At 38.7% G+C, this 19,381-nt stretch overlaps 1 protein-coding gene across 1 annotated transcript in view; it reads right to left on the bottom strand.

Annotated features, from left to right (window-relative positions):
* Positions 1 to 283: 283 nt before the first annotated feature.
* LOC146619667 (1-phosphatidylinositol 4,5-bisphosphate phosphodiesterase beta-1-like) overlaps positions 284 to 19,381 on the bottom strand; it is a 34,007-nt gene continuing 14,909 nt past the window's right edge. Inside the window, exons 10-32 of the mRNA XM_085369012.1 lie at positions 18,481 to 18,627; positions 17,237 to 17,394; positions 16,077 to 16,159; positions 15,898 to 15,982; positions 15,615 to 15,780; positions 14,291 to 14,346; positions 12,378 to 12,474; positions 10,723 to 10,807; positions 10,355 to 10,479; positions 9,495 to 9,649; positions 9,219 to 9,386; positions 9,037 to 9,136; positions 8,205 to 8,309; positions 5,909 to 6,021; positions 5,676 to 5,826; positions 5,477 to 5,530; positions 4,830 to 5,007; positions 4,428 to 4,560; positions 4,077 to 4,153; positions 1,373 to 1,462; positions 1,153 to 1,210; positions 923 to 1,009; positions 284 to 436 (exon numbers count right to left, since the gene is read on the bottom strand). Of these exons, the coding sequence (XP_085225138.1) occupies positions 284 to 436; positions 923 to 1,009; positions 1,153 to 1,210; positions 1,373 to 1,462; positions 4,077 to 4,153; positions 4,428 to 4,560; positions 4,830 to 5,007; positions 5,477 to 5,530; positions 5,676 to 5,826; positions 5,909 to 6,021; positions 8,205 to 8,309; positions 9,037 to 9,136; positions 9,219 to 9,386; positions 9,495 to 9,649; positions 10,355 to 10,479; positions 10,723 to 10,807; positions 12,378 to 12,474; positions 14,291 to 14,346; positions 15,615 to 15,780; positions 15,898 to 15,982; positions 16,077 to 16,159; positions 17,237 to 17,394; positions 18,481 to 18,627 (2,624 nt within the window). The remainder of the gene's footprint in view (positions 437 to 922; positions 1,010 to 1,152; positions 1,211 to 1,372; positions 1,463 to 4,076; positions 4,154 to 4,427; positions 4,561 to 4,829; positions 5,008 to 5,476; positions 5,531 to 5,675; positions 5,827 to 5,908; positions 6,022 to 8,204; positions 8,310 to 9,036; positions 9,137 to 9,218; positions 9,387 to 9,494; positions 9,650 to 10,354; positions 10,480 to 10,722; positions 10,808 to 12,377; positions 12,475 to 14,290; positions 14,347 to 15,614; positions 15,781 to 15,897; positions 15,983 to 16,076; positions 16,160 to 17,236; positions 17,395 to 18,480; positions 18,628 to 19,381) is intronic.

The following is a 19,381-nucleotide window of genomic DNA, read 5'->3' on the forward strand; positions in this document are numbered from 1 at the left end:
TAATGCAAGACTAAACGGGGTCTGATTAAACACTTGTATTAAACACACAAAGTTCATGCTAGAATGGAATAAAAAATAAATTGTTAAAGCATTCTTCCATTAAAAAGAAGTAACAGTCTATATAAACTTGATTATTTACTCTTTCGCGCCCTCTTCATCAATACTTCTTGTTATCTTTTATTCTCATGCTTTGCATTTCATTGATCTACTCCACGCTGCTTCCATTGATCCAATTGTTCTCGTTCCTCATTCCCCCTTGCTCCTTCATCCTTTTTTCCCCTCTTCAGTCCTCCTCTGAAAGAGCTTCGTGTGGGGTGGAAGGTCGTGACTTGCTGTGGCCTCGAACCTCCAACTTCCTGTCCTGCAGGAAGTCGTGAATCTCTCCAGGCAAACGCTGGAACTTCTCTTGAAACTCTGCCTCCACAGAGCCCTGCAGCTGGAAAACACCACACACATTCGCTTGCTCACTGAGGATAGATTGCTTTTAAAGATTTTTTGTGGCTAAGGTGGGATTACATAACGGCAGATGTAGCGAAATATAACCATGATGAGTCAGGTCCCAGTCAGAAACACCACACAAATTTGTTTAGTTATCTCCTACAGTTGAGACAGATGGGTTGTACATTCAGAAACGCAACCAGCTGTTGTCAGCCGTTTCTGCCAACACTCGAACAGCTCCAATATGGCTGCCAGAGGCCACATTGCATCCTTTAAATGCCCCACGTTGACGTCAGCGCTGCCTCTAAAGTGCGTGGGTGTGGGCAGACAGCAGCACCAGTTTGGAGCCTCGTGTACAAGAAATGTTCTTGCCAAGCAGTGCATTTGAGCATGAAGCTTGCAAAGTGGTCGGTGGCAGATTTCACTGACTTTGGCTAAAAATAAATGAACTTAATTGTGGACAGAAAGAGAAACTTGTATTTACCTTTGGCTTCTGGTCTTGTATCTCCTGCAGGAGATCATTGTGTTGCTCCACCAGCTGCTCGTGGCGCTTTGCCTGAGTCTCCTCAAGCTGAGGATAAACAAACAGACATACAGACAGAGTTGCACTAAATGGAGAGAGTGTTGCAGCCATAACATTTTCATAATTGTCTCTTTGGAATTCACTTTATGGAAAGGCCCATAAAAATTCCTTTAACCTCATCTGCTGCTCACCCTTTTAATGTTCTGGACGACTTCATTGACGTAGGACTTATTGATCTCAATCTTCTCCCTGGGAACATAGAGACAAATGGATTGACATTGATTGGATCTGAGATAAATATTTTTCTCTTCTAATGAGACTAGATCAGTGGATCAGTGCATGAAGCAGATGAGCAAGCTACAGCAGCTAGATAAATAGTGAAATGTGTGTGCGTGTGCTTATAGATCATACTCCTCAGCCAGATGTTTCTCTTTGGTCTTTGCTTGGTTGATCTTCTCTGTTCTCCTTCGATCCATCTGCTTCTTCAGCTCTTTTTTCTCCCTATAGAAGCAGAAAGAAAGATTAGGGCAAATGCTTGGTGAAAATCATGGTATCAAGTTTTTAGAAGTGCACTGGGTAAAAGTCTGGCTCATAGTATCTTTTGAAGAACAGCTGAAATAAGATAGGGTACATATAAAGTATCACGTACTTTAAAAAGACATCTTTAGCAAGGCTAAAAATCCAGAGCCATCTTGGTAACTCTTCCTGGCAATTATTTGGGCCGGTATTTGAAGAATTGCCCAGATGATGCCCTCTAATCTGTCCCTTTCTATTGTTAACCTTATTTTAATTGTTACTACAATGTAAAAACTGAAAGCATAGAATTACCACTTGAATCTGATTCAAACTAAAAGCTTTTTTTAATTTATATTTTTTATATAACAGAAGCCATGGTTTTACCATCATGGCTTCTGTTGTGGAATTCACATCTAATTTTTGCTTCCAGTGGAGTTGCTCCCTCTGGGGCCAATAGAAAATGCGGAGGTCAAAACGAGCTTTCATGCCTCACACTGCAGGCTTACTTGTTGCTCCCAGAGTATTCAAAAGTAGAATGGGAGGGAGAGCCTTCATTTTCCCTCCTCAGTGGAACCAGCTTCTAATTTGGATTTGGGAGACAGACACTATCTCTACTTTTAAGATTAGGCTTAATCTTAACTAGATAAATACCTAAGATTAAGCCTTAGCTAATCTTAGCTAGGTTTTCTTTTTTGATAAAGCACGTAGTTAGGGCTGGATCAGGAGACCCTGAATCCCCCCTTTGTAATGCTGCAATAGGTGTAGGCTGCTGAGGGATTCCTATGCTGTATTGTGTTTCTTCTTCAGTCACCTTTCTCACTCACTGTGTGTTAATAGACCTCTCTGCATTGAATCATACTTCTTATAAATCTCTGTCTCTCTTCCACAGCATGTCTTTATCCTGTCTTCCTTCTCTCACCCCAACCGGTCGCAGCAGATGGCCCCGCCCCTCCCTGAGCCTGGTTTCTTCCTGTTAAAAGGGAGTTTTTCCTTCCCACTTATAATCTAAAGTGCCTTGAGGCGACTGTTGTTGTAATTGGTGCTGTATAAATAAAACTGAATTGAACTGAATTATTAAATCACCTTCAATTAGCTCTAGGAGCCATTTAAGCATTTCAAGGTAACTGCCTATAATTTTAAGCTGTTAAATGCATGCTTTGTCTGTTTTTCCTTCCACCATTTAATATGATAATACTAGGAGAATCTCTACATTACTTTCAATATAAAAAATTAATAATATTGCAGATCATTAGTTTCATGTTCTACAATATAAATATTTCTCAAAATGCTGGCAGTAGATATATTATGTTGTCATAATTAGGTGTCAAAACAGTGATTATGATTTCATTTGAAAAAGAAAATATGCTTATGTGAAAATGTGCCTGATAAATAAATAAATGACATGTTTTATTTACTAGAATATGCAAATACATCCAAACAGGAACACTTCCAGAAATCAGTGTCTGTGAACACTGTGGATTTGCTGTGCCATTCACAAATGCAGGTTAAAGCTCTATCACACAACGGAGAATCCATATGTGAACATAATCCAGAAATGTTGCTGCCAAAACTCAAACTGGAAACCTGTTTGAGAACAATTTGATATTTTCTTTTGGAAAACATGGAAACTACATCCTTTGGACTAAAGAGGAGTGGAACCATCTGGCTTGTTATCAGCACTCATTTAGAAGTCTGGACTTGGCAGTTTGCACATCTGGAAGGGCACCATCAGTATCAATATACATTCCCATTCAGATGATGCTGTTTTTCAGGGAAAGCCTTGCTGATTTCAGCAAGATAATTCAAATGCAACTATTGTGACAGCCTGGCTTTGTACTGGAAGAATCCGAAGCTGAACTGCAGTCCAGACCTTGCTTTAAAAAAATAAGAAAACAGACCATTGTTAAAAAAATGAGGGGATGCTACACAGTAGTAAACACACCCTGTTTTTTTTAGTTGTATTGCTAGGATCAAATTCAAAATTAACTCTTAGCCCCCTGAAAGCCTACTAGTAGTTATCCGTGCAGCTCTTTTCTGAGCCGAGTTGTTTGCATCAGAAGTAGGGAGGACGGTTTCTAGTGGTTGTCAAACCACATCTTTATTCGTATATACTGTTACGACCCGGCTCAAAAGCCGCAACATAAAAAAGGAGACGAATACCAGAGTGTAGGTAAAAAGAGGTTTATCTTAAAATGGACTATCAGGTTGGCTAAAATTGCTGGTGCCACCAAGGCAAAGACTAGTGAGCTCCCTGGGAAGCTTGCCTCAGGTATGCTTTTATCCACACCTGATTAGGTGTGGCCAATTAGCACCAGCTGAACACACTGAGCAGATTCGAGGCTGCAGAGGGACGTAACAATACCGACACATCCAAACTTGTCATTAAGTGTAAAGGGGAGGTTGTCAAATTTTGTCTTTATGGTATAAAGACCATAAAGAATGGCACCATGCCCTGCAAATATCCAACCTGCTGTTGCCTGAAGCAGCTCAGAGGGAATGCTCTGCAAGCTACTGCTGTTATGAAAATAACTCTAACACCATGTGGAATTCCTCTGAGCTTAAAGACCCGTGAGACTTCAGTCACAGATTTTTATCTCACTTGTCACAGATGTCTTTGAGCTTCTTTATCTGGGTGTTGTGACTCTCCTCAGCCAGACTGGTCAGCCGCTCCGTCAGCTGGAGGGAACAAAGACAATGTTTCACACAAATACATTTTACAGACATGCTCAAAACTGAAGGCGCTAACTTAACACAGAGCCTGTCAAACATCATTCTTATTGCTATACCTGGCGGGGAGAGACTTTCTGTCATGCCAATCATAGCGTGATACTTATTAGCAATTTGTCTTTTGGGGAAGATGTTATTATGAGTTTCCCTTGTCAATAATACTTCAATCAAAAGTGAAGAAACTATTTTTTTTGTTTTAAAAGTTCGTTTTGTTAGATTTTACCGTTTTAATGTGTTCTCTCTGCAGATATTTCTGACTATAGTACTGTTCCTGCCTCAGAGCCAGAAGCTGCTGATGCTGCTCTTCTCTCAGCTGCTGCAGACGGTCGTCCTTCTCACTGTCCGAGTTCGAACTCCTGACAAGGGCAAATCGAAGATTTTAAAATGAAACACTTTCCCCTCTCTTTCACAGTAAAATAACAGGTGTTATTTCAATATGATAAGAGAAAAAAATGTTATAATTAAAAAAACACAAACATAACGTGTCTGTGTGCGTCAGAGTTATTACAGCTTTAAAAAGTATAATTATTTTTCTCTTTTTTTTCATTTTGACTTTGTAATTTTCAATTCAGTTTAGTTTTAGTTAGTTTTATTTCATTCACTATAATAACGTTGGTGTGCGTACCTGTTCTTGCTGCATTGTCTTGCTGTCTTCTTGTACTTATTGTTGAACTCTCGGAGGAGTTCTGACGTTTTCTTCTGGTGTCTCCTCACTAACTCCTTCAGCTCTTTAAACTGGCGTCTCTGCTCCTTCTGGTAAACTTTGGACTGCTGCAGATTCTCCAAAGTGCACACTGGGACATCTGTTACCATATGTGATCACAGATCATACAGTGTATTAGTTTGTGTTAAAACTCCGGAATCACCTTAAAGTACACCACACTTTATAAATAAAACGAATAAATAAATAAACAAAATAAAAAATGATGCCATTCATGTTAATGACTGTGATCATATACTTAGTAGGAATGTATTTCCTGAGATCATAAATCAATAAAGTTAATTTTCCCTGCTTCTATGAAAACAGACTTCTTCTGCAAGCCTTTAGAAAAATCACAGGTTTAAGACATGCATGGATTGGCTTCACTTTTCAGACCTAGTCCTAGACTCACCTTTATATAAACATATATAATACACGATATATTTAAGATACACTCAGTGCTAATTTTGCTCTTAATTATTTTTTAAATTTGCTATCATTGAATCACACTTTCAGACCAATCCAGAGAATTAAAATAAGAAATCTTAATGTGTAATTATGTAAATACTGACCTATCAAAACACTTAAAACCAGGTCTTCAGTCTTGGCTGCTGGTTTGGCTGCATCTAAAATGTAGAAAAGAGAAAATCCATACCAAAAAAGTAAATTTAGTATTTGTACATATTACCATTAGAATATCTGCAGTTCACTTTTATCAGTCATTTAATATTTGTATTAGTGTGTGCATCTTCACTTGCAGTTGCTAACTACCTGTCGTGGCTGCCTGTTGATTGGCTGCAGAAGCTTTGGGTGTGGTGGCGATGGGGGTGTGGCCCGGTGGGCCAGAGACCGGGCTAAGCCCGTTTTCTAGTGGAGCTGATTTCAGATCAGTCTTACGCTCTGCACAGCTTTCAGTCTCCTCCTGGAAATCAATACCAAGACCTTTTACAGCCAAACTTTTAGCTCACGAGACAAAGAATGAATAGAATCGAAGCAGGTCTGACCTCAGTCTGCGTGTCCTCCTCGCCATCCTCCAGAGTCAGGGCTGCCAGCTGTTTAGATCTTTGCTCCAGAAGGTTGACATAGCGAATAGGGTTCGATAGAGCCTCGATTACATCTAGAAGAAATATGAACAAACACATACAGAGCTGATGGCATTGCATTGAGGACTATGTGGACATCATGAATATGGTTATGTGTATGTGACCATATCAGTTTGACTAACATGTAGCAATTATTTAAAACAGGAAGAAGTCATAGTTTTTGTGTACACATATGAAGATAAAAATTGAAATGCTAAAACCAAAATCAAGACCAAAATCAAGACCAAAATAAATAAATACATTTTCCACTGAATGCACCAGAAATATTAAAAATACACGCAAACATTTTTAATTTTAATTGGAGGGACATCGGTTGACTGGTTACAGTGGCGTAAGGCAGGCATCCTTTATGTATCAGATTTATTTGACTGTGGGACTAAATGTTTTTTAAGCTTTGATAAAATTGTGGAATTATATAAGTTGCAGCGTAATCAATTCTGGAGATATGTCCAAATACATAGTTCATTATCGAAGTGGCTGGGAACCCCTTTGAGTTGTCCTGTGGACAGCCCTGTGGAAGTCCTGCTCTCAAGATCATCCTTGGGTAAAGGCATCACCGCAAAGATTTATCACTTATTGCAAGAACGGTCAGCTGACCCTCTCCTTAAAATTAAGGGCTACTTGGCCCAGGACATGGCATTGGACATATCTTCAGTTGAATGGGATTCATGTTTTCAAAATGTTAATACTATGTATAAAGAAACAGGCAGTAGATTTATTCAACTTAAGATAATCCATAAGTGGCATCGAACACTGCAACAATTGTATAAATGGAACGTGGTCTCTATGGACAAATGTTGGAGATGTGATGGTCAAAATGCTTTGATTTTACATATCTTATGGAGCTGTTCGGCACTTTGGGATTGGTAGGAAAACATAATGGAGGTCATTTTCAGTGTTTTGAAAAGGAGATTTGGTATCTCACCAAAACTGTCCATACTTGGTATAACCACACAACTTTCTGATGGAGATTTTTCCAGTTATACAAAAAGATGGATGATTCTGGCTCTTACTACGGCCAAATGGGTCCTGCTAAGACATTGGCGGAAAAAGAACCCCCCCTCCCTATGAAGAGTGGCAAAATGGCAATGGCTAAGTTGGCATCTTACAAAAAAGTGACTTATGGCTTATTAGACAAATTGCATCAATATGATTGTATTTGGTCCCCTTTACAAAATGGTTTTCTGTAACTTGAAGAACAGAGGAGTAATGACAGAGTGGTGGTGTGGGGATTGGTGTGTTTTTTGGGGTTATTTTTTTGTTTGTTTTGTTTTGTTTTTTAAATTATTTATTTATGTATTTATCTTTAAGTTCTGTTATTGAAGTTTAAATGAAATAAATAAAAATTGTTTATGATAAAAAAATACACGCAAACATGAATTAATTTATAAAAATATTTAACTTTGTATTAATTCCCCTATTTATTTACATCCTTATGTAATTTTCATTTTTTTCACCATTTTTATTTAATAATTTTAGCAATTTACATGGATTTATGTTGATTTTTTGTTACTGTATTTCTTTCCATTTGCCGAATTATGCAAATTATGAGTAAGTGGATGAAGAGCATATGTAATGGGGTCCTTTCTTTCTTTACTGTATCAGAAGAATAGCAGTACTAATGTTTATTTATGTGATTTGTATTTATGTGATGTGATTTGTGATTTTGTCAGTTTTGGTCATTCATTAAACAAACAAACAAACAAAGGCGCCCCACTGCACTCTGGACTTTAAATGCATAAACAATGTTCTGAAAGCTCTTCAGCTGATGATCAAATAAAATATTTTAGCCGTTTAAGACACTTGTGCTCAATCATGTGGGTGAGACATTAAAATGATAAAACCTTTATTCTATTGAGCCAATGAATATGTTCAAGAGATTTACTGCAAGGAGTGGGTTTCTGCTAATGGATGAGCCAAATAGACGCAAAAACAGGAGCCCACTTCGGCCATGATTGGTCACAATATGTCCTGTAGGTGGCACTACAGAGCTTGGGATCCTACATGTGTTGAAAAACTGTCACAACAGTGGATACCTTTCGCTGTAAGCCACCTTGCATAAATAAAGACACTGCCCTTTCCCCCATGTTCTTTTATGTGATGCTTGGTTTTGTTATGAAAACAAAAAACATGAAATAAATCAGTCAGTGTAGATATTTGGTTCTGTGATGCCATTAAACAGTCCAGAAGTTTGTACCAGCAAATGTATCTGGGACATAGTCTTTGACTTCAATGTAGACGAACACAGCTGGCAGAATCAGAGACTGGTTTTTCTCATTCCTCAAGCCGATGTAACGATAACCTGCAGAGTAACAGATGCAACAGTCATCTGGTTCATGTAGACAGATAAATATTTAATGCAATGCACAAAACCCCGGCAATAAAGTTAGTTGGCAGTAAGAAATGCTAAGTGTTTTCAGACCAAGCATGAGTGAAGTCAAACTACACAGAAAAAAACTTATTTAGTTCACATTGTTTGTGCCTCTGCAACCTGATCACACGACATAAAGTCTGAACATAAAAGTCAGGATGCTTCCCGGGAGGTAAGGTAAGTAGAAAAATCAAGAGCCCCAAAATATGGTCAATGACACAAATATCAACGTCTGTACAGTCTCCACAAGCATGAAAAGCCAAAGAAATATTTATGTATGAATCTTTCATGATAGGTGCCATAAAACATCTACACATATAAAAAATGCTGATTTTTATTCTCTGTGACTTTTTATTTTATTATTTTATCATCAGTTCATTTCCTGGGAGTTTGGACAGTTATTGTCTGCTAAGATTTATGACATATTGCTGTCTTTGTACAAGGAAAACACAATAAACTCCATAAGAAACATGGAGAAGAAAAACTGCAATACAAACTAGTGAACCCATAGAAACTCAAGCACACTCAAAGAAATCTCTAAGAGGTGTAGTTAGTAATAGCAGTCAGCACTAAAGATACAAAAAGGTCAGTATCTGATAGATAAATACTTTAACATTTAACACCAGGGTGAGAATCAAAGGTTGAAATGAATGAATACCTGGCCTAATGGCAGACACCGGAATAATTCGATGACCAATAAACTTCCCTCCTTCTTCAAAGGCAGCAATTCTTAGTGAGGCCAGGGTAGGAAGAATCACCTGTGAAAAGATTTGTCACAGTCACACTGTTAACAGGCTAATTAGTATGCACAGGTAAGACATCTGACTCCCTGTAACGCACCTTTTTGAACACAATCGGCTCTTCGTCCCACACTGGATTGATGGCATTGTTGTTCTGAGACGTTTTGGTCTTCAGAGCTTTCCGCCGAGTGTCTGCAGGGAGTCCAAACATCTCCACCTCCACATACACCCCCACTCTCCGCTCAGTCAGGAACTGGCCTGAAATAACCTGAAACACAGAGGATTCACTTGCATTTGTTTAAACACATACAGGAAGATACTACAAGAGTTATACCAATAGAGACTGTTTAAAAAAAAAAAAGCACTGTGAATATACCTTCACAGAGAGGGTGTTAGCTACAATGCCATCTACTGTGTTTTCCGTAAAAGGGTCAAAGTGTTTGTCCGGGCGCCTCATGAACTCAGGCTTCAACCTGTAGCCGCTCCGACCGTTGTACTCAAACATAAAGAGATTCAGCTGCATGGACAAATCTGCAACAGAAAATTGAAGTTTAGCATCACAAAGGCTTAAAGCACCAGTTTGAGTTTGAGCTGTACAGCTGCACTCTGGTTGTTGCACAAAAGAGCAGCAAAGTGGAATGTGTTATTTTGGGGAATCAGTGGCTTCTGAAGTACATTTTCAGCTGATCTGACTCTAAACAAGGGTAAGTGGTTAACAAATGAGTACATGCAAAGCCTAGATAGCCTTGGAAAGACTATCTCCCTTAATTTAAAATGCACTTAAAAGGGGGGGAAATCTTGAATGCTTTCTTTTACCGAGGCAAAAGCATTATAAGGCAGAGACATGGCACTCAAAAGAAACCTAAATGGGAGAATTCTGCAATTCCAAAAATGGCATTCCCTTTAAAATGTCAATAAGGATATTTCTTCATGACAGTCAACGGTGGCACATAAAAGTCGCAATCTTCCAGTTGAGGTCCAGAACAGTTTCAACTGTGTCAAATGTTTTTCTTGGTTTAATGTGGATTAGCACAGCAATTGTTCAAGATCTCTGTAGGGATGAGTCAGAGATGAACTGTTATGTTCGTGGCTCCATTAATTCAGATTAGTCTTTTAACCTGGAATTGGCCAATGGGCTTTCCATGATAGGATACTTGCTTGTGGGAGGACTTTTATTAAAGGTCCTTGAAGGCACCTTTTACAAAAAAAAAAAAAGAAAAAGAAAAAATAGTTTACCAATAGTTTGGTAGTTTAGAGCCACCAGTTGACATCCTGCGTTCCAGAAGAGTTGAGGCATAAAATTTGATGAATCCACTCTGGTTCCTTTTGGGTAGATTCGACTCAGCTGAGATTTATTATATCTGGTTAACAGAAGGTTAAGAACCATTATTTCATTAGTGCTAACATATAGATTCATGTAAAATGTATTGTACTGAAACTGCTGGTATAGAAACTGATGAAATGAAAACTTAATCAGAACTTACTGAGTTACAAAGATTTCTGAAGGTTAACAGAAAAAAAGCAAGCAAAAGTGAGAAGTCAATGAAAAATAAAGTGATGGTGCCTTGGTGTGATGTAACTGTGGTAACTGTTGCCAAGGATACTCTACAAACTCCACTGGTGACTTTGTGAGATGCTCCAACGCTTTGGTCTCCACAAAAGACGACATGTGGTAACAGCGGGCTGCCTCTACACAAACACACACAAAAATGAGAACACGCATTTCTGAGCAATTAGTTTGGTTTCAAACTTCCTGCATCTACAGAAAGTTAACAAATTGAAGGAATTGGATGAACCCATTGGTCTCTATGTGGGGTGGCTCAGTTATTTTGTGGGGGCCACTTTACTGACACGTTTTTGCTCTTTTAGAGGGACATGTCAGTGTAAGTGTCTGAGTAATTACCTTTATCCTACAATTAAAGGTGCCTCTTCCAAGAGGACAAAGTGTTCACTGAATGGTTTGATGAGAATTAATATGATGTAAATCCTGTGCTATGATCTTCACAGTCACCAGATCTTAACCAAACTGATAAATTATGGGAGGACTGAGGTGTTAAGTGTTCAACATGACTGTGTATAGATGCGATTGCAGAGCTTTGCAGATATGAGCTGCAGGTCTGTAGCAACCACAGGGCAGTGTCAAAATATGTGGTACAACCATAAAAATTGCCTACTTTTGCTTATGACTGGCTGGCTATAGTTCACTGAGAGAAAGAAGTCTTGTTTGATTTTTTAAAAAGTTTTTATATTATATTATGGCAATGTTTTTCTCCCTTTGAGGGACTGTTTTCAACAGATTCATCCATGTGTTTTATTACTGGCATCAAGCTACGCACTGGTAGCTCAGTTTTATTCACACAGCAGTTACATTTTATATTGTAAAGAAAAACATCAGTATCTACAAGAAAAGCCTACAATTAGATGGTCCCCTGTGAGCAAGCACCTGGCAACAGTGGGGGGGAAAAGTCCTTTTTAACAGGAAGAAACCTGTGGCAGAACCCAGCTCAGGGAGGCGAGAAAAGAGAATAGATAAAATAGAAAGAATGAAAAGAGGAGACAGACAAAGAGAAGAGAAGGAAGAATTCCCACAATCACTCTCTCTGCACAGCCACAGACCCACACGCATAAACAACAACATGGGACAGTGAATCCTGATTTACGCAACTCTCTCCACCACCATCGCCTAAACACCAAATGAAGATCTATCTTCTGGGAATTATGTTGTTCCATTCTTCCAGTAGAGTTTCAGAGACTTGAAAGATTCATCCCAACCCTGAAATTTTCTAGACATGTCTTTTGAACGTAAAAACACAGATCTACAACCCAGTTGGATCAGATATTTAGGGGTTTTCAATTTACTAGCTCCCTATGCCAAACTCACAACATGAGCATAGTGCAGGTAACTATGGGCTGGGATCATGTGACCTGCCTATCGAAAGCTCTACTTAGGTTGAATTCCAGCAGTCAAAACACATTTGGCCCTGAATAGCTCCTGCTGTGTGTAAAACATTGACCTGATCCCCTCTTCACACATTATCATCTATTAAAACTGATTAAGTCACTTTGTGTTGAGTTATCCTTTCATTTGTCACCTGACTTTACTTTAGATAACAATTTTAATAAAAAAAAATCTCTCTTAGTTAATTTCACACCCTATTTCGTGAACACAGTGAAGGCCAAACTTATGCATTATATCATTTATATTGAGTTACAGTGGATATCACTACAAAATAACATATCTATAGTGAGCTTTTCTTACTCTTGGAGGCTTCGAAGGAGTTGAACTTGGTAGGCTGGACGTAGTTAACCAGAGTTGACATTTCCTCTGTTGCCACTGCTTCCCGCTCAGCTGAGCCCTGCAATAAACGACAGAAGGAATAAAGTATAAGCGTCACACATCCAAAGCATAGTTTCAATGAGATGAGACACATCTTTTTCCATAACATCTGGAGGGAACAGCAGCTGTCATTTGAAGCAGACATTTTCATTGTTTGCAGTCCTGCATTTCTCTGCACAGCACTTAGTAACAAAAAGAATGGCAGCAGCAACAGAATCTGACAGCAAACACTAATACCAACACAACAATAAAAATATACAGCAAAATGAAATCCATCGACTTTTTAAACACAAATACACAAACACTTGTGCACACACTCTATGTCCGACCTGCTTTTCATTTCATTTTTTGTTTATTATCCTGCTACTTTTTGTTGTGCTTATTTATTTTTTTCAACCTTTCACTTTCGTCGGTGTAATGAATTCTGTCTTTCTGTCTCAACACCTAACACACTTGTCTGGTCTGTTTGATATCTCTTGCCACATTATGTCTCTTCTACTTTTATTCATTTACAGTCAGCATCATCTGAAACTTAAAGGGGAACTCTGACATCAAATGCATATCAAAGACTGTTTACAGCTCCTGGGGAGTGCTTTAAAACAAAGTGAAAAACACGCACGTTATATAAAACCTCTGGTGGCTCTAAACAGAGTTGCATAAAATCTGATAAATGGCCTTAGGTGATTTCACTCAAGACAGCGAGTTTAAAAGTTAGAAAGAAGGGAGCTTACCAGACCTTTGAAGCCAGCTGATCACTTTTGCTCAAGGCTACATTAGCTTTTGATACATGCAGTGCAATAAATTCCCCAGTAGCAAAGATAGAGGTAGAACAAAGTATATTTAGATGCATATATTTAGATATATGTTATAATCTATAACATATATAGAGGTGTCAAAGCTCCTCATTAATGGTACTAAAGGGTACATTAGGCGTACTAAAACAATATCAAACAGGTGATTTTGTATTTTCTTTTGCAGTGAGGTGCTGTGTGTGCACAGCACGATCTCATCTTCTATAAAAATTAATAATTACTGCAACAAAACTTTTTTGTGATGCCAAAGCTTGGAAGAAAGCACAATTAAAAAGGCTTTTAAATACATATTTAATGCCGTTAAATGGTTTATTTTACTGGAAAGCAGGATGTTTTCCTAAATCTATTTCCTCTGTGCTGTACTTTGTTATAATTTAATGCAGATACACAGAAAGAATAAAGGCTGAGAGAGCAGCACTAAGAACTCATCACAGAGTGGGCATTAACAGCAACAGATATGAATCTGTCTGGGATGAAAGTGGGTTGCAAAGGGGCTTGTAGATATGCAGAAATTGTCGACAGGCTGAAGCAACTTCAGTTGCACTATGATATCGCAATACAATGGCTGGTCAACTGCAGTGATTTTGTGGGAACAACATTAGTATGATGCTCTAGCAAAACCAACATCCTGGTTTCAGACACACTGTATAACCCCCAGTCAGATAAAATGATAGTAAAGTAATGCTACATAAGTGCAGTCACCTTATTAACAAAAACTGTGAAAACAGAGGAAAATGCACGAATGGTACAGATACGGAATAAACCACAAGAACCACTGGAGAGACAACAGAAAAAATAAAGCACAAGCAACAGCAAAAAAAAAAAAGAAAAAAAAAAAAAAGCAAGTGTTCACAACAACCCACAACAACAACAATATTCAGGGTTCAGAACAAGATTAACAATGACAATGGCTTAAAGAATAAACAGCAAAACTATGAAAATAAACAGCACTTGTAAACATTAACGAATGGTGACAGCAGTGAGGGTGACCCTCTGTCAGCTCTGTTCGATGTCACCACTGACCTTTTTACCATCATCATCTTCATCATCATCATCTTCCTCACTCTCAGCTTCCATCTCTGTTAAAATTAAACAAGTCTTCATCATCTCTTCATCTCTTTGTCTTTTTTTTTTTTCAGATATAAACGGCCAGAATAACACAGTTATTCAGCTGACACAAGAACAGGATTTGCATTCTGCTTTTCAAGCAGAATGCAAATAAAATACCCTCACATAAATACTTCAGTTTAATGAGATGTGTCCTAAAGCTGGTGAAAAGAGCTAGAGACTGATAAAAGTATTCACTGGAGGAAACTTAGCCTGTGAACTGCTAATCAGGTGTGATTGATATAATCATCCAGGAATTATCCATTAACATGACTGTTTGGTAGCAATTTAGCATATGCCTGAGAGCAAGGACAACAGATTTTCTCCTGAGCTGTACAATAAAATCTGTGCACAAATAAACTAATAATAGATAATCATGCACAGCATCTGAGAAACACATGACAATGGCAAATTTGTGCACCAAAGAGCAGAATATAAATCAAGCAGATAGTGGAAGGAGTTTAAACAGCCCTGTGCTTTAACTTCTCTGGTGCTGATTATTCAGCCCACTCAGGCAGTCGTTGTCTAAAGGGTCACGGCCACTGTATGAGCATGGACTTCAGTAAAGATGCTGGTCTGATCTTCATTCACGGTTGTGCTCTCAATTACTGTCCTGTTTTCAGAATCTGCATGTCAAACATGTCAATAAGGCTCCCTCATTTCCCTCTGCTCTGCTATTTAATTGCTGAAAAGAGCTTCAGACCTCATCTGGGATGTCCTGCTCATTAAGCATCCCTGATGAGGTGGAGTAGATAATACTTTGGGCCAAAGGATTTTACAAAAAGTCATGATGGAAATTGTGGTTTAAAGAAATGTGCTGTCCTCTGATAGTGACCTTTCAGAAAACTAAACACTACAAAATGATTTGGGGCAGTAATCACATTATTTTTCCTGGGTCTTTAAAACAAATTTCTCAGGGACAGTGCTGAAGCTCCAGCCACTGCGCCTTTTCCCAATGATGCTGATTACCCGATGACTCATGTTTGTGAGGACATACGCCTGCTGAATGTGAAAACACTTTGAAAGACACACAGTGAAAGCGTTTTTTGGACATCTGATGCCCTTAAGTTACAGCCAAAATATGCCTGTGTTTTTAACATTTCTCCAGCCCCGTGCAGCTGTTGAAACCACAGAAGAATTTACTGTCTGTCGTATTTTTTTATACAAAGGCTGTCGCAGTTGAATACATTTCACTTGGATTTCTGGGCTGAAAAAAAGTCCTTTTGTCTTTGTGTCTTACCTCCTGTGTTGTTGCTAGGAGACACTGGTTCATTGCTCTGATTGGCAGGTTGGTCCGTCAGTCTCTTTGTGTCTGTGTTATTGGAAGGTTTGTGGGATTTCTTGTTCTTGATGAGAATTTTGCCCATCAGCTCCTGAGGACTGGGCAGAGGGACACCTGGCTCCAGCTGCAAATACACACAATAGAAGAGAAAAAAAAGACAGAAAAGAGAGAAATTAATTTAAACTGCAGTCTGATCACAAAATAGACACTTTGAACACTTTCACGTGTCAGTATTTCTTACAGGGTATTTGTCCAGAGGGTCAATCAGAAGAGCTTCTCCAAAAATGGATCGACAGTATTCAGCCATTTTAGCCTGCTGCTTCAACCTGATAGATGGGTAAATGGAAAATTACAGATATAAACAAAAAGATCTTATGATTCAATCAGGATATTAAAAAACATAAATAATGAGATTCTCACGAGTCCACGTGGTTTTCAAAAGACAGGATCACAGGGAAGGGTGAGGTCTTGAAGGCGCATTCTGCAATAGCTTCAATCACCTCCTAGAAAATGAAAGACAAAAACACATTGCAAAGTGGCTTGCAGATATTCAGAAACTCAAGGCAGGTTTTTTAGGGAAGACCTTACATATTTAAGTAAGATAGTGTGATGAATCTATTACAACAGCATGGCTTCGTAGTAGAAGAGCCCTGTTAAACTGGCCATCCCACAGTCCAGACCGTGAACGGCTGAAATCATTTGGCACATCATGAAACAAAAATTACAGAGTCAGGACTGTTGAACATCTAGAATCCTATGTGAGACAAAAGTCCAGCAACGGTCTGGACGTGCAGATTACCACTTTATTGAGACATGATTCTGCCTCTTCTTACAATAGTACATTTTGTCAGTTTCATTTGACAAGTTTTCTATGTAGTATTGTGAATAAAATATGGGGTGTCTGCAATGCTATAGTTATTGTGAATTCTTAGGGCCATGATAATCATGCACACCAATAGTACAACAATCCCTCAGAGAAAATGAATGTTTTTAGCCTGCTTTTAAAAGTTAATGGTTGACACATTTGATGTATTCTAGCAAACAGGACCATTCAAAACAAACACAAGTTGGCCTCTTTAACAAGCAGAAGATCTAAGCCAGATGACTAAGAGGTTGCAATTAGCTCTTAAACAGTCCAGAATCATTGCAGATGGCTTGGCATTTTCATTCAGCCACAAAAACAATGTGAGCAATCAAATTCAGAAGGTTTAATCCAAATCTATTTATATTTATATTTCAACAGCACCGAGACAATTATTGTACACGTTACAACATTATACACAAAAAACCCCAATAACTGCCCTATGAGCAAATGCTTGGCGAGAGTGTGGAGAAAAAAAAATCCTTTAAACAGGAAGATGTCCAGCAGAAACTGCTTGAGGGAGGGGCAGCCATCTGCTATGACCGCTTTGGGTGACTGGGAAGCAAAGAGAGAAAAGAAGAGCATATAGACCAAACAACCAAGAGGATTAAGACGAACCTTCTGGAGAGAAAACACAAAATTGTACCAAACATTTGCTTAAATGGCTTCCTAAATGTGCACTCTTAACTTGCATGATTTAATTCCCACTTAGACACACCTTAAAGGAGATTTCTGAAGTCATGGTGAATCCATGAGTGATGACAGGTTCCTCCTCAGCAGTCCGTCCTTTCCACACATCCAATTCCACACAGCGACACCCGGCCAACAGAACTTGCCTGTACATTTCTACTGAGGAGCTCCCGGCCAGCTGGCCCGCTGAAACACAAGGACAAGAACAAATGATGCAAAACAAGGCTATAGATTTAAATACAAAGCTACTTCCTGGAAGTAAGTCTGTGTAGGCTCTCAGTCACTGAGGTCATGGTAGACTTGAGGACTTGAAAAGAAGGAAATTACTTCTTTTTGCTTTGTTAGAATGTTTCATCTCTCATCCAAGAGTCTTCTTTGGTTCTAAAACAACTCATGAAGAGTCCCAGGTATTTAAAACATAGCAGGATTGCCCCTTAGGATGTGATCCCGAAGGTTGTTCGTCCATTTATCGTATGAATAGTCACATAAGCCAAGATGTGAAAGAATGCATGGATTATTAGTGTCACACCTTGTCTCCTTGTGTAATAGATAACCAGTTCCGTCAAATATTTTTTCTAACTGTTGGACAAGCAGGGAGTTTGCATGCTTATAGAAGCAGAAGAAGCAGGAGACACTTGAATCCCACCAGGCCACGATTCCAAGCTCTCTTTTTAGGCCATCTCGTTTTAGACTCAGGTGCAACAGGCCTCAGGTCTGTGCATAATTTTGATGAAACTGAAAAATGTTATGTGCGTGTTAAGTCGTTTTGTGTCCCATATCCTTTATGTCTTCATTAATGCTCAGCCTATTTGGAAAAATCTGGATGAGATCTGCATTTGGCTCATTTACATGCCATTAAAGTGCTTTTGTTGCTGCAAATGCATACTTTTTGTTTAGCAGAGGTATTTTTCTGGGATGTTGTTTAGCTCAGTGTCACTCTGAAAAACTATAATGGCTCTCTTAGTAGAGCTGTGTGTTCCCCCGATACACTGCTTTGTTGGCAGAATTAAACTGTCAACTTGAAGAAGACTTTGGACGTATTTGAGTCGCAACTAATAAAAAAGTTTGGTAATTCACCTTTTCTCCTGTTTGCATCAGTTGTTAATTGAACAGACAAATATTTTATTTTCTTCACGCTCACACATTTAAATCAACTCATTTGTTCTCTCCCAAGAAGTTGCCAATGACTATCAAAGAGAATGTATTTGGATCAGACCGGTGATGGAAAGTAATGGATTTATTGCTGAGCTTTTAGGACTTGTGCATGCGTACCTGTCAGGTAGGTATTATGCGATGAGTTGATGAAATAGTGAGATATCGGGAAGCTCATGTCTTCAGACTGATCCAGCTTTTCTGGTGGAATGACTCCATTCTCATCACTAGACAGATAACTGGAGAACGCCTGGAGGGAGATCTTGCCTAAAAATATTGTTCACACAAACACAAAAGACAAAAAGTGAGAACCCTATTCCAACAAAAATCAGTTCAGGACAATAAAAACTGGTCACTTTGACTCTTACTTCATTTAGGCGTGATCAAGACAATCTAATGAAGTTGCGAAAGTGAATTTGAAAGTGCCGTAGAGTTTGGTGGCACACAGGCTGGTATTTCAGAAGCTGCTACTCTTTTTTCCCACACAACCATCTCTAGTATTTACAGACAGAAAAGGAGAAAATAGCCAGTGAGCGTCAGCCCTCTATGAAAAAAAAATGCTTTGTACATGCCAGAGGTCAAAGGAGAATGACCAGACTGCTTTGAGCTGAAAGGAAAACAGCAGAACTCAAATAACAGCTCGATACAACTACGGTACATCTCTGAATGCACAACATGTTGAACCTTGAAGCACATTGGCTACTGCAACAGAAAACCACACCACATCAAAAAAACAGGAAAGGATGCTACAGTTCATACAGGCTCACCAAAAGTGGACAACAGAATATTGGAAAAACTTTGCCAGGTCTGGGAAGTCTCAATTTCTACTGTAATATTCCGATGATTGGGTTTGGAAAAAAAAACATTAAAAGATGGAATCATCCTGCTTTGTATCAACAGCTGCTGTCGGTGGTGTAATTGCGTGTGGGATATTTTCTTGGCACACTTTAATCCCATTACTACTAAGTTATCAACATTTAAATGCCAGACGAGTTTTGTTGCTGAACATGTCCATCCCTTT

The sequence above is a fragment of the Diplotaxodon limnothrissa genome, linkage group LG13 (genome assembly GCF_057381915.1).
Source record: "Diplotaxodon limnothrissa isolate DT_005_m linkage group LG13, D_limnothrissa_male_GT1.1, whole genome shotgun sequence".
Classification (NCBI taxonomy): Eukaryota; Metazoa; Chordata; class Actinopteri; order Cichliformes; family Cichlidae; genus Diplotaxodon; species Diplotaxodon limnothrissa.